This window comes from Aulonocara sp. 'chitande type north' Nkhata Bay, linkage group LG7 (genome assembly GCF_057382095.1).
Source record: "Aulonocara sp. 'chitande type north' Nkhata Bay isolate Kocher_YH1m ecotype deep benthic linkage group LG7, A_spYH_male_GT1.1, whole genome shotgun sequence".
Lineage (NCBI taxonomy): Eukaryota > Metazoa > Chordata > Actinopteri > Cichliformes > Cichlidae > Aulonocara > Aulonocara sp. 'chitande type north' Nkhata Bay.
Window position 1 is genome coordinate 10,764,995 of NC_141350.1, and position 13,991 is coordinate 10,778,985.

At 43.9% G+C, this 13,991-nt stretch overlaps 1 protein-coding gene across 1 annotated transcript; it reads left to right on the plus strand.

Annotated features, from left to right (window-relative positions):
- Positions 1–2,917: 2,917 nt before the first annotated feature.
- LOC147324602 (uncharacterized) lies at positions 2,918–12,663 on the plus strand. Its single transcript, XM_086302362.1, has 13 exons — positions 2,918–3,011; positions 7,065–7,243; positions 7,338–7,403; positions 7,510–7,584; positions 7,679–7,744; positions 7,852–7,926; positions 8,027–8,092; positions 8,200–8,274; positions 8,370–8,435; positions 8,543–8,617; positions 8,717–8,761; positions 8,884–8,958; positions 12,493–12,663. Exons 1-13 carry the CDS (start codon positions 2,918–2,920, stop codon positions 12,661–12,663), a joined length of 1,128 nt encoding a protein of 375 aa, XP_086158488.1.
- Positions 12,664–13,991: the final 1,328 nt, after the last annotated feature.

Sequence of the window (13,991 nt, forward strand, 5' to 3'; positions counted from 1 at the left end):
TCAATAGTAAAATTGTAAGTAAGTTTATTTTATTGTGTTTTTGACTCAAAACAGCTTTATAGAGGTAAATAAATAAAAAGACAACTTCTGAAGATTAAACCTCATATCTTTAGACACTTGTCTCAGCACACCCATGCAAAAAAAACAAAAAATACCCAGAACCCCCCAAACAATAAAATTAAGGAGTGTGTACACACACCTTTTGGGATGATTTGATGTGAAATGTGTTTGGTGACAGACTCAGAGAAAAAAAAGGCTTAAGGCTGTTTAATCTGTATCCTATGTGCACTATATATCATTATGTAATAATAAGTGAAAGGCAAAGTGGACAAGTAGCAGATCAGAGTTTCAGAGCAGGAACACCTGACTAAAAAATTGCCAACTGAAACTCAAAAGCATAAAGACACGATTTTAAGAGCTGTGGTGTGGATTTGTCCTTGATCCAACACAGCTGATTTAAATGGCTAAATTACCTGCTCAACATGTCTTGAAGTTCTTCAGAGGCCTGGTAATGAACTTATCATTTGATTTAGGTCTGTTGACCCAGGGTGATATCTAAAACTGGAGGCCTGGAGTTCTCTACACCAGATTTAGGGCTTTTAATACTGTACCTGTACAATAGGTACAGGTAAATAGAATAATGGAATATATAATCACAGAAGAAAAAACTTTTCCCCTCTTTTTGTGTTAATGAAGCTGGTTTGCAGACTCCACTGGGTGTATGACGTGGGTGTGTGGATGGAGTGCCCACCTGCTGCCCAGTGTGTACTGTTAAGTGAATTCACATGACATTTGTTTCAGATGCTGTTTCTCTGCTGTTTCTCCCAGTAGTGAAAGCTATATGTTTAATCTAAAATATATGTGTTCATACTCTTTTTTTCTATTGCAATTATCAATTATTTTTGAGTAGACTAAAGGCAGTGTATGGCCCAGGGGGACAGTTTGCATCCAGCAAATGACCCCAGTCAGATCGGCACATGCGAGGTGTAAGAGACAAATTCTGGATATTAGTATTAGTGTTTGTAATATTAAAATAAGTTTATCTAATGTTACGCAGATATGCCTCTGACAAAATATTGGATATGCTCTTTTGTTCTCTAGTTAATGGCATCATCATATACATGTAGTGCCTCAGTACTGTGGAGCAAATATTACACCAAGTAATAGATGAACAATTAAATGACAGAAAAGTTCCTGTGTTTTCCACTCTCTGTAAACGAAATTTCAGTTGATTACAATGTGTCCACAGTAAAATAAATAAAAAGTAAAAATCAATCAATCAATAAAATAGGACATCTAAAGTATTTTTTGCTTTATAATGGCACGATAGTCGGGACAAAGAGCTACCAAACCTTTTTCTATAATTTTACACATTTTATTTTGCCCAGAGAGTCATTTTGACATTTATTTCATTAAATAGAACAGCCTTTCTTTAACATGTAGTAGAACACACACATCCAGCTGAAATTGCACTTTTTTTTCTTATATTGAGATATTACAGGGACTATAGGTGGAGCTAAACTTATTTACACTGACAGAAAGGGTTTTTTTCTGGCCTGGACAACTTAAGATTAAAGTGCACTGTATGTGCACAGCCTTATATGCCCCCTAGAGCTCTTACATCGGGTGATCTTTTGCTCTTGGCCACACCAAGGTCGAGGCTGATTCTTAGAGGTGATAGTGCATTTGCGGTCGTGGTGCCTAAATTGTGGAATGATTTGCCTCTCCACATTAGACAGGCTCCTACCTTCAACCTTTTTAAATCCTATCTTAAAACACATTTCTACTCACTGGCTTTTAATACTGCACGAGAGTCATGTACTTATTTATTTGTCATTAGCTATCTGTCATTGATGTTAATTGATATTGCTATTTTATTGTGTGTTATTTTATTGTGTAATTTGTATGTTTGTACAGCACTTTGGTCAACACCACTGTTGTAATTAAAAGTGCTATATAAATAAATAAAATAAATGTGGCTCCAAGTGTAAAATGAGTTTGACCTCCCTGATTATAGTGTTAAACTGTACGGCTGTGACAGGAAATGGCCACTGGATGTCAGCAGAGAATGAGAATGATTGAATATCCTTATTTTCTTTAATTAAGGTATTAATAAATCAGTGATTTAATAATAGAATCATTTTTTGCTGTATATTCACGTAATAGTAAAGTTGTAAGTTTTATTTCTATTGTGGGAAAAGGAAGAAAAAGAGAAGTCACAAATGCTTTATAGAGGCAAATAAATTTTTTTTAAAAAAAACAAAACAACCCACTACAAGAGAAAGTGGACAAGTAGCAGGCCAGAGACTTCATGTGAAGATCAAGTCTTAGAGACTGAATGAAATTTATCCCCGCATTTTACACTTAAGCGTATAAAGTGGATAAAACAGATCCCAATTGCTGTTTATTTTGGGCACTAATGCGCAGGAGAAATAATTAAATTGTTTGTCTTGTCAAGATTTCACTGCAAAAACGTATTTGCCATCCAACAACTGACTGCATTAAGGCATTCATTTAAAATGGATAAGTTAATGAGTTTGTGAGGTTTAAAAAAGAAGTAAAGTTGAATGTGATGGACATACAAGTCACGAGAAATTCTTTTAAAAGTACTGATAAATAGAGCACCTAATCTAGAACTTTGTAGAACGCCACATGACAGATCACCAACACCTAGACCACCGAAACCATAAGCATTCTCTGGAGTTGCCCCACCCCTGACTTTGTAAACATTCATCAGTTCACTGATTAAGGGAACCGCCTTTAGTCAGCCCTCACAATCAACAAGTTACAAGCTATTCAGAGGGACTGGGCATTATTGTCCTTAAAACAATCGAAGTGCCTTGAAGGTATTTTTGGTATTGGATCTGAGGTGCTTGGATTTTGATCACAGCTTTTCCCCCCCTCTTGCTTCACGACAATGGAGCACAAACAAGGAGCATTTGTGCTGCTGAAGATACATTTGCTCTGTGTACTCTTTATCTACGGACAGTCTAGTGTAAATTGCAAAAAAGGTAAGCTAAGACAAAAGGCGTTTGGGTCACAGAAGTCACTAATTGTTTGGTTTTACTGTTACTATTGTTACTGTTATTATTGTGACGCAAAAGAGAGAGGTCATTAATTAATGTTTCATACAGAATTATATCCTCAACTTAAAATCAACAATGTTTAATGTTTAAGGCTGAATTTTATTTTAAGGCTTATCCTATTCCATTGTTTGTCTTATTTTTTGCTGCTCTAACATTGCACTGTCCAATTTCTGCAATAACACAACAAATTTCCCAAGTGTGGGACTAATAAAGATTTATCTTATCCTATCTTATCTTATCCTATCTGGCTGTTGTCTTTTCACACATCGCTGTCTCCTGTTTGAAGGAAGGTTGGCTCTCGTATCTTAAATTTCTCCACATGTGAGAAATTCTTTGATACTTTTAATTTATATCTATCCCCTTATAACTAATCTTTTTAATAATACCTGTCGTTCCATTTTAGATAGCTTTTAACAATGCAATAAGAGATGCGATGGCTGCCTATTTTTTCACACCTGCAAAGATCAGAGGTAATCCAAAGGTGTTGTTTGACTCCATTAGTGGTATTATTACTCCTCTTGCACCTGCAGCCCCCTTTCTTCATAGGGGAAGTAAAGATTTTCTCTCTTTCTTGCTAGAAAAAAATCAGTAATGTAAGAAAAAAAAAATTCCCATCAGTATCTTCATTGTCAGTTCCTACTCCAGCTCAGCCTGTTATTTTAGAAACTTTTTCACACGTTTATCTTACCTCAATGAAAGCGTCCTCCTGTTGACTTGACATTTTACCTGCATCTTTATTCTCCTCGCCTAATCAACAGTTCACTGGTGTCTGGTAAAGTTATTATTTTAAAAATGTGATATCCACCCCCTTTAAAAAAATAAAAAACCAAGTTAGACCCTTCTCTTCTTAGCAGTTACAGACCAATCTCAAAATTGCCATTTATTGCTAAGATTTTAGAAAAGGCCTTGCCTTATTAAACCATTTAGTCGACCTTTGTTTTTGTTGTTATGTATTTTATTTTATTTTAGAGGAAAAAAAGAGAAAACAAGCAAAAAAAAGAGCAACATAATAAACACAACACCATCACATTAATCTAGCTAAGTGTAAATAACAGTAAATACTAAATATTGAAAGTTGTGCAGCACGCAGGACCGACAGCACCCAATGTGCTTTGAGGTAGCAGCCAAGAAAGGTGTAGTTTGTGTCTCTGAAGAGTGAACACCGTTGTGCACACCTGTGTGGATGAGCACGGCTGTATACAAAAGGTTTCTCCATGTAACGATCTGCTAGAGGGTGTGGACAGGGCTATGGCTCCCTGGGGACAGGGCATGAAGCAGGCATGGAGGAGATCCAGGCCCCAGACATTCACAGGCCCCAGATTGCGAGAGCCCAAGAAGGACCACCAGAGGGGCATCCATGCCACCCTCCTGGGAAGAGCTGAGGAGAGCCCTAGATGAAGGAACACCCAGCAGCCATGGAGCAGAAGCCAGAGTGGGCTACAGTGGTGTGCCAGTAGGCTCCGCCGGCAGCCAGCTGTGCCAGAGTGAACTGAGCCGCAGGCCCAGAGGCCTGAGGGCCCCCCACACCCCGGAAGAGGCCCAACCAAGCCACGGGCGCCAGACCCTGCCAAGCAGCCACCAAGAGTAAGCCAGTACATACCTGAGCGCCCAGCACCAGACACCAAGAACCACCAACGCACCGACGCCTGAGGGCATCAGCCACTGGTAGGGAGTGTGGTGAGGAGAGATAGGCCTCCATACTTTGGAGGGCCTGAGATGTTCCCAGAGAGGTGGAGTCTAACACCCGACCTGACATATAGACACAGACAAACAGGCACACAGAGACACAAACGTGTATTCCCACCCTCATGCACATATACACAAATACTCAGCAATCACCCAACGTAAAGACAGACACAAATGGACATTGTACACACAATCATACTCCCCAAACATACTCTATACCCCAGGTCCAGCTACCCTCGCCCCCAGAGGGGGAAACTGCACCTAGACCCAGGAGATGTTACCCTGTCTCCCTGGGTGGAGGCAAGCAGACCGCCCCCGGCTCCACAGCAGCAGGGAGGCCCCGCATCCCAGCCCCTCCGCCTGATGCCTAATAGAGAACAGGGGTGTGTGAAGACCCCATACCTCCCTCCTCCCGCTCATCCCACATAGCAGACAGGTCTGGTCCGAATCTGGTGTCGAGCTGGCACTGCTGGCTGACTTCTGGCATGGTAAGTGGGATGTCATCCAGATATGGTCCAGGCCTGGCGTAGATGGCACTGTTTATGCGATGGCATGCCATATCTGGCCCGATTATGGATTGGTGTATGAGGCCCAGGCTCATAGAAAACAGGTCTTCCACAGATCTGGCATCAAGCTGACACTTCTGACTGACTGGTGTCGTTTCAGGATGTATGTCAACCAGATGTGGGCCAGGCCTGGCAATGATGGCACTATTTATGTTCCTATTTTTCCTATTTTAGTTAGAAGACCCAAATGCCACGTTGCAATACTATACTGCTACGGTAGCCAACATTTCAAATACAGGTTTGACAGGTTTGTGAGTGTACACTTTATCCAAAAACTAGTGAGGGTTTACTCATGTTTACCACTGGGTGGTTCTAGCTGAGGTGGTATAGCCGGTCACCTACTGATCGGAAGGTTAGTGATTCGATTCCTGAGTCCACCAGTCTGCATGGAAAGAGAGTGAATGTAGTTACGAAGCACTCAGTTTTGAGAAAATAGGTAAATGTGGCATGTTGTATAGAGCACTTTAAGTAATCCGGAAGAATAGAAAAGCGCTATATAAGAATCAGTACATTAACTGCCTGAACAGAGTTTCATCTTGTTACTTTTGCACTGTTATGTTCCGGCACATGTTGTTATTACATGGCTTGATTAAGGTTCACATTAGGCTGACATCTGGGTCCAGAGCTGAAACTGTTCTAGGCCAGCACAGGGCCAGCAGTGTGTCTGCAACTGACCCGTGGCTGCACACAACTTACACATGGCCCACATACTGCAAAGAATGACGGCCCTTTGGTGGCCCAGATCAGGTTGGCCAGAGCTAATCCACACATGGTCCAGCACACAACCACCAGTGTGTCTGCAACTGGCCTTGTGCTGGCCCATGTGTAAGCCACCTCTGGCAAACCAGATCTGGGCCACCAACGGGCCGTCATTCTTTGCAGTATGTGGGCCATGTGTAAGCACATTGTGTGGGCCTGATCTGGGGCATACCCATTTTGCTATGTGGGATGTGTAGTGTTATTGTGTGTTGTTCTAAAGTGCATTTAAAACACAGTAGTCAACCGTAGCTTGCCTCCACCAGTGTGTGAATGTGAGAGTGAATGAATAGTGGCATTGTAAAGCGCTTTGGGTGCCTTGAAAAGCGCTATATAAATCTAATCCATTATTATATATTTTTATGAATGTTTGCACAATGTCACCCCCAAAATTGCCGGTTCCATTTTCTTTAAAAAATTATAGAGAAATATGTGGTTGCTCAAGACTTTTGCACAGTACTGGATGAATAAATTATTACCTCTACACATAGCTGGTACATATACAGTATATGCACTGGGCCATATCTCATTATCTTTTAATTCAGGTGTTTTCAATTCCATATGATTTCACACACAGGTGTATAAATCATGCACCTAGTCATGCAGTCTACATTTACAAAAATTTGGCAATGAATGGGTCGTTGTAAAGAGCAAACCTACTCAGGCCTTAACATCAGCACAAACACTGTGGAGCAGGTTTACTTGAATGAGCAGCTCCTATAGGCATAATGTGTACGTAGCTGACTTCATTTTTACCCAAACTATGTATTTTTTCTTAACCTCATTATTTCTCCTCATTATTGCCTCTGATCATTTATTGTATTTTGAATACTCTTGCACTATTTCTATCAGTGGACTCCTCATGAACAGAAAATCATATCTGATTATTCACTGATAAACCAGATTTTTACTAACTCCCAACTATAAGATCCTGTCATTCCCACCCAGTTTACCAGGATTTATATTTTAGGCACCAAAGATTCTCTGACTGACACCAGCCATCATCCTCAGGACATTCAGAGGGATCAGATGCAGAGAGCTGTGGTACTGGAGCATCGAAGAGCTCCTCGAGATGTAAATGATAGACTACAGAAGCTAGAGATAAGGGTGGGGGAGATGGCTCGGGTGCTGGATGAGGTCAGAGCTCAGGTAAAGTGATGCACTTAAAGCATGAGTTTCACAAAACATTGACACAGTGAACCATGACATGACGTACTAGGATTTTTTTTGTTTTTTATAACAGACTGACAGACTGTTGAGCCTGGAGAATAGGATGGAGGAGCTGGCTCGTAAGCTGAATGTGGCCACTGTATGAGCAAAAAATCACATAATGAAACATGACATGGCATACTGGGATTTTTAATTTTGATTTATTACTTATATTTTTACTTCTTTGGCCCAATGGCAAACTATAGAGAAATGATAGCCTGCAACATCTGGAGGATATATCAAGGGAGCTGGATCGCATGCAGAAAACGATCAACACTCAGGTAAAGATTGCACTTAGTGAGTTTTCACAAAACAATGACACAATGAAACATGACATGACATACTGGGATTTTTTTTTTCTTTTTTTCATAACAGACTGACAACCTGTTGAGGCTAGAGAATAGGATGGACAAGCTGGCACATACACTGAACGTGGCCATTGTAAGAGCCAAAATGACATAATGAAACATGACATGACATACTGGGATTTTAAACTTTGATTTATTTACTTTTATTGTTACTTTTTTTGGCCCAATGACAAACTACAGCAAAATGATAGCCTGCAACATCTGGACAATATCTCAAGGAAGCTGGATCGCATGCAGAAAATGTTCATAGCTCAGGTAAAGATTGCACTCAGTCCAATGAGTTTTCACCAAAAAATGACACACTGAAACATGACATAACATACTAGGATTTTTAAAAAAATTTTTTTTATAACAGACTGACAAACTGTCGAGGCTGGAGAATAGGATGGACAAGCTGGCACATACACTGAACGTGGCCATTGTAAGAGCCAAAAATGACATAATGAAACATGACATGATATACTGGGATTTTAAACTTTGATTTATTTACTTTTATGTTTACTTTTTTGCCCTAATGACAAACTACAGCAAAATGATAGCCTGCAACATCTGGAGAATATCTCAAGGAAGCTGGATCACATGCAGAAAACGGTCAAAGCTCAGGTAAAGATTGCACTCAGTCCAATGAGTTTTCACAAAAAATGACAAAATGAAACATTACATAACATACTAAAAAAAAATTCTTTTTTTTATAAAAGACTGACAACCTGTCGAGGCTGGAAAATAGGATGGACGAGCTAGCACGTACACTGAACGTTGCCATTGTACGAGCCAAAAAGGACATGATGAAACATGACATGACATACTGGGATTTTAAACTTTGATTTATTTACTTTAATTTTCACTTTTTTGCCCCAATGACAACCTACAGAGAAATGATAACCTGCAACATCTGGAGCATATATCAAGAGAGCTCGATCATATGCAGAAAACCGTCAAAGCTCAGGTAAAGATTGCACTTACTCTATGAGTTTTCACAAACAAATAACACAATGAAACATGAAATTACATGCTTGGATTTTTTTTTTCTTTTTTTTTATAACAGACTGAAAAACTGTCAGTGCTGGAGAATAGGATAGACGTAACCACTGTGCGAGCCAAAATTGGCATAATTAAACATGACATGGCATAATTAAACATGACATACTGGGATTTTAAACTTTTATTCATTTACTGTTATTTTTACTTTTTTGCCCCAATGACAAACTATAGAGAAATGACAGCCTGCAAAATCTGGAGGATATATCAAGAAAGCTGGATCATAGGCTGCACTTGGTCAGTGTTGAGGTAAATATTCCACTTCATATTTCTTGATGCATGTTCAATCATCCAGGTATGGAAATTCCAATGTTGATCCCCCGAAAGAACAACTCTTCTTACAATGCTGTGATTGCAGCCATTCCCCAACTCTCTGTGAATGGTAATCATGGACATTGATAAGTGGTTTTGATTATGACAGTTTACATATAAATGATCAAGAAACTGACATCTAGAGCCCATTGTTAGTCAGTGGTGCTAGTTTCAGTCATTGTGCAAAGGTACTGTTTATAAGGTTGGAGAAACCTGGAGTCAGCTGAGACTGAAGAAGTCACTTGGATGATTGATGAATCATTTCTGCCACTGAAACTGCTACGTCCAGATAAACAGAATCAACCTTTTAGGATTTCACTTCATAATATTCCACAATGGTCCCGCAGGCCCACCACCCGCAGGAGGCGCCATAGGGGTCGGGTGCATTGTGTGCCGGGTGGCGGCCAGGAGCGGAGGCCCTGGCGGACTGACCCCCGGCTGCCAAGACTGGCAATAGGGACATGGAATGTCACCTCTCTGGTGGGGAAGGAGCCTGAGTTAGTGCGTGAGGTTGAGAGGTACCGGCTAGATATAGTCGGGCTCACCTCTACACATGGCTTGGGCTCTGGAACCAGTCTCCTGGAGAGGGGCTGGACTCTGTCTCAGTCTGGAGTTGCCCCTGGTGGGAGGCGGCGGGCTGGGGTGGGTATCCTAATATCCCCTCGGCTTGCTGCCGGTACGTTGGGGTTTTTCCCGGTGGACGAGAGGGTTTGTTCCCTGCGCCTTAGGGTCGGGGAACGGGTCCTGACTGTCATCTGCGCTTATGCGCCGAGTGGCAGTTCAGAGTACCCAGCCTTCTTAGAGTCCCTGGGGGGGGGGGGGGTGCTGGAGGGTGCTCCACCTGGAGACTCTGTTGTCCTGCTGGGAGACTTCAATGCTCACGTGGGTAACGACAGCGAGACCTGGAGGGGCGTGATTGGGAGGAACGGCCTCCCTGATCTGAACCCGAGCGGTGCTCTGTTATTGGACTTCTGTGCTAATCACAGTTTGGCCATAACGAATACCCTGTTCGAACATAAGAGTGTCCATAAGTGCACGTGGCACCAGGACGCTCTAGGCCGTAGGTCGATGATCGATTTTGTAATCGTATCAGCAGACCTGCGACCATATGTTCTGGACACTCGGGTAAAGAGAGGGGCTGAGCTGTCAACTGATCACCACCTGGTGGTGAGTTGGATCAGGTGGCGGGGGAGGACGCTGGACAGACCTGGTGCACCTAAACGCGTAGTGAGGGTGTGCTGGGAACGTCTAGCAGAGGCCCCAGTCCGCGAGATCTTCAACGCACACCTCCGGCAGAGCTTCAACAGCATTCCGAGGGAGACTGGGGACATTGAGTCCGAATGGACCATGTTCAGCGTCTCCATTGCCGAAGCTGCTGCATTGAGCTGCGGCCGCAAGGTGGTTGGTGCCTGCCGTGGTGGTAATCCCCGAACCAAATGGTGGACACCAGAGGTGAAGGGAGCCACCAGGCTGAAGAAGGAGTCCTATTGGGCTTGGTTAGCCTGTGGGACTCCGGAGGCAGCCGACAGGTATCGACAGGCCAAGCGGAATGCGGCTCGGGCAGTGGCTGAAGCAAAAACTCGGGTGTGGGAGGAGTTCGGAGAGGCCATGGAAAAAGACTTTCAGACTGCCTCGAAGAGATTCTGGCAAACCGTCAGACGTCTCAGGAGGGGAAAGCGGTGCTCTACCTGCACTGTGTATAGTGCTGGCGGAGCGCTGCTGACGTCGACTGAGAAAATTGTCAGGCGGTGGAAGGAATACTTCGAGGACCTCCTTAATCCCACTGACACGTCTTCCGAGGAGGAAGCAGAGTCTGGGGATGAGGGGAATGACCCGCCAATTTCCGGGGGCGAGGTCACTGAGGCAGTTAAACAACTCCTCAGTGGCAGAGCCCCTGGTGTTGATGAGGTCCGCCCCGAGTTCCTGAAGGCTCTGGACGTTGTAGGGCTGTCCTGGTTGACACGCCTCTGCAATGTTGCGTGGAGATCAGGGGCAGTACCTGTGGACTGGCAGACCGGGGTGGTGGTCCCCATCTTTAAGAAAGGGGACCGGAGGGTGTGTTCCAACTACAGGGGGATCACACTCCTCAGCCTCCCTGGGAAAGTCTATGCCAGGGTGCTGGAAAGGAGAGTTCGTCCGTTAGTCGAACCTCAGATACAGGAGGAACAATGCGGTTTTCGTCCTGGTCGCGGAACACTGGACCAGCTCTTTATCCTCTCCAGGATACTTGAGGGTGCATGGGAGTTTGCCCAACCAGTCTACATGTGTTTTGTGGACTTGGAGAAGGCATTCGACCGTGTCCCTCGGGGTGTGCTGTGGGAGGTGTTGCGGGAATATGGGGTGTCTGGCCCATTGCTACGGGCCATTCGATCCCTATACAACCGTTGCAAGAGCTTGGTTTGCATTGCCGGCAATAAGTCGGACTCGTTCCTGGTGGGTGATGGGCTCCGCCAGGGCTGCCCTTTGTCTCCGGTTCTGTTCATAATTTTTATGGACAGGATTTCTAGGCGCAGCCAAGTGGTGGAGGGCTTTCGCTTTGGTGGCCTCAGAATCTCATCTCTGATTTTTGCATATGATGTGGTTCTGTTGGCTTCATCGGGTGAGGGCCTCCAGCTCGCACTGGAACGGTTCGCAGCCGAGTGTGAAGCAGCGGGAATGAGGATCAGCACCTCCAAATCTGAGGCCATGGTTCTCAGCCGGAAAAGGGTGGAGTGCCCACTCCGGGTCGGGGATGAGTTCCTGCCCCAAGTGGAGGAGTTCAAGTATCTCGGGGTCTTGTTCGCGAGTGATGGGAGAAGGGAGCCGGAGATTGACAGACGGATTGGGGCTGCAGCTGCAGTAATGCAGACGCTGCACCGGTCCGTCGTGGTGAAGAGGGAGCTGAGTGTAAAAGCGAAGCTCTCAATTTACCGGTCGATCTACGTCCCTACCCTCACCTATGGCCATGAGCTGTGGGTAGTGACCGAAAGAACGAGATCGCGGATACAAGCGGCAGAAATGAGCTTCCTCCGAAGGGTGGCTGGCCTCTCCCTTAGAGATAGGGTGAGAAGTTCGGCCATCCGGGAGGGGCTCAGAGTAGAGCAGCTGCTGCTCCACATCGAAAGGAGCCAGCTGAGGTGGTTCGGGCATCTGACAAGGATGCCCCCTGGGCGCCTCCTGGGTGAGGTGTTCCAGGCATGTCCCACCGGGAGGAGGCCCCGGGGCAGACCCAGGACACGCTGGAGAGATTATATCTCTCGGCTGACCTGGGAACGCCTTGGTATTCCCCCGGATAAGCTGGAGGAGGTGGCTGGGGAGAGGGAGGTCTGGGCCTCTTTGCTTAGGCTGCTGCCCCCGCGACCCGGCCCCGGACAAAGCGGATGAAGATGGATGGATGGATGGAATATTCCACAATGAGTTTTCATGAAAAATGGCATGAAACATTGCAGGACATATCTGGACATATATTTTTGTTTGTTTGTTTTATAACAGAATGAAAAACTAAAGAGAGAGATGTACTTCCTGAAATCATGTTTGAAGGAGCAATGCAAAGAAGGTGACTCATGTTCTTTCTGTGAGAGCTATTATCTGTCATATATCACTATTGGTGTTTCTTTTCATTTCATTCAACAGTCAAATGCTTGGGCACACCTTCTCATTTAATGGTTTGTCTTTGTTTTCATGATTATTTACATTGTAGTTTCTCACAATGTAAATAATGTAAATAAGGCATCAAAACTATGAATGAACATATATGGAATTATTTAGCAAACAAAAAAGTGTGAAATAACTCAAAACAAGTTATACATTTTAGATTCTTAAAAATAGCCACAATTTGCTTTGATTATTGCTTTGCACACTTTTGGCATTCTCCTGATGAGCTTCATGAAACCTGAAATGGTTTTCCAACAGTATTGAAGGAGTTCCCAGAGATGCTGAGCGCTTGTTGGCCCTTTTGACTTTGCTCTGTCATCCATCTCATCCCAAACCATCTCGACTGGTTTTAAGTTAGGCAACAGTGGACTCCAGGTCATCTGGCAGAGCACTCCATCACTCTCCTTCTTGGTCAAATAGCCCTCAGACAGCCTGGAGGTATGTTTGAGGTCATTGTCCTGTTGAAAGATAAAAAATGGTACAACTAAACGCAAACTGGATGGGATGGCATGTTGCTGCAGGTTGCTGTGGAAGCCATGCTGATTTCATTGTGCCTTCAGTTTTGAATAATTCCCCAACAGTGTCGCCAGCAAAGCACCCACACATCATCACACCTTGTCCTTGATGCTTCACCGTGGGAACCGTGCATGTAGAGACCATCCATTCACCTTTTCTGTGTCTCGCAAAGACACGGCACAAGGCAGAGGGTCTCAAAGATCTCAAATTTGGATTCATCTAACCAAAGCACAGATTTCCACTGGTCTAATGCCCATTCCTTGCATTTCTTGGTACAAACAAATCTCTTTGCTTGTTTCTTTTTCTTACTAGTGGTTTCTTAGCAGTTATTCGACCATAAAGGTGTGAAGTCGTCTCGATTTTCTGAGGCATCTGAGGTCCTTCAACATCTGTCGTACAATGCTCAGGATTTTCTATGAGTTTTTTGTGGCCAGTGCTATCCTCTATGCTGTTCCATGCTGGGGCAGCAGGTTGAGGGTCGCAGATGCCAACAGACTAAATAAACTGATCCGCAAGGCCAGTAATGTTGTGAGGATGGAGCTGGATTCCCTTAAGGTGGTGTCTGAGAGGTGGATGTTGTCTAAGACAAAACAATGCTGGATAATACCACCCACTTCATGATGTGTTGGCTAGTCACAGGAACTCATTCAGTGAAAGACTGAGATTACCAAAAAGCACCACTGAACAACACAGGAAATTAATCCTGCTCATGGCCATCTCTCTATACAAGTCCTCCATCTAATGCACAGTAAACACTGCAATAGTTACACCCTTTTTGCACACGCTCTTTTCTACTCTGTAATATTCTATTTATTTATAAG

Bases quoted from the DNA above. Each gene is read 5' to 3' on its own strand.
- LOC147324602 (XM_086302362.1), top strand. From the start codon at position 2,918: ATGGAGCACAAACAAGGAGCATTTGTGCTGCTGAAGATACATTTGCTC. The intron at 7,745-7,851 runs GTAAGAGCCAAA...GACAAACTACAG, and splicing joins ATACACTGAACGTGGCCATT to CAAAATGATAGCCTGCAACA. The intron at 8,762-8,883 runs GTGCGAGCCAAA...GACAAACTATAG, and splicing joins ATAGGATAGACGTAACCACT to AGAAATGACAGCCTGCAAAA.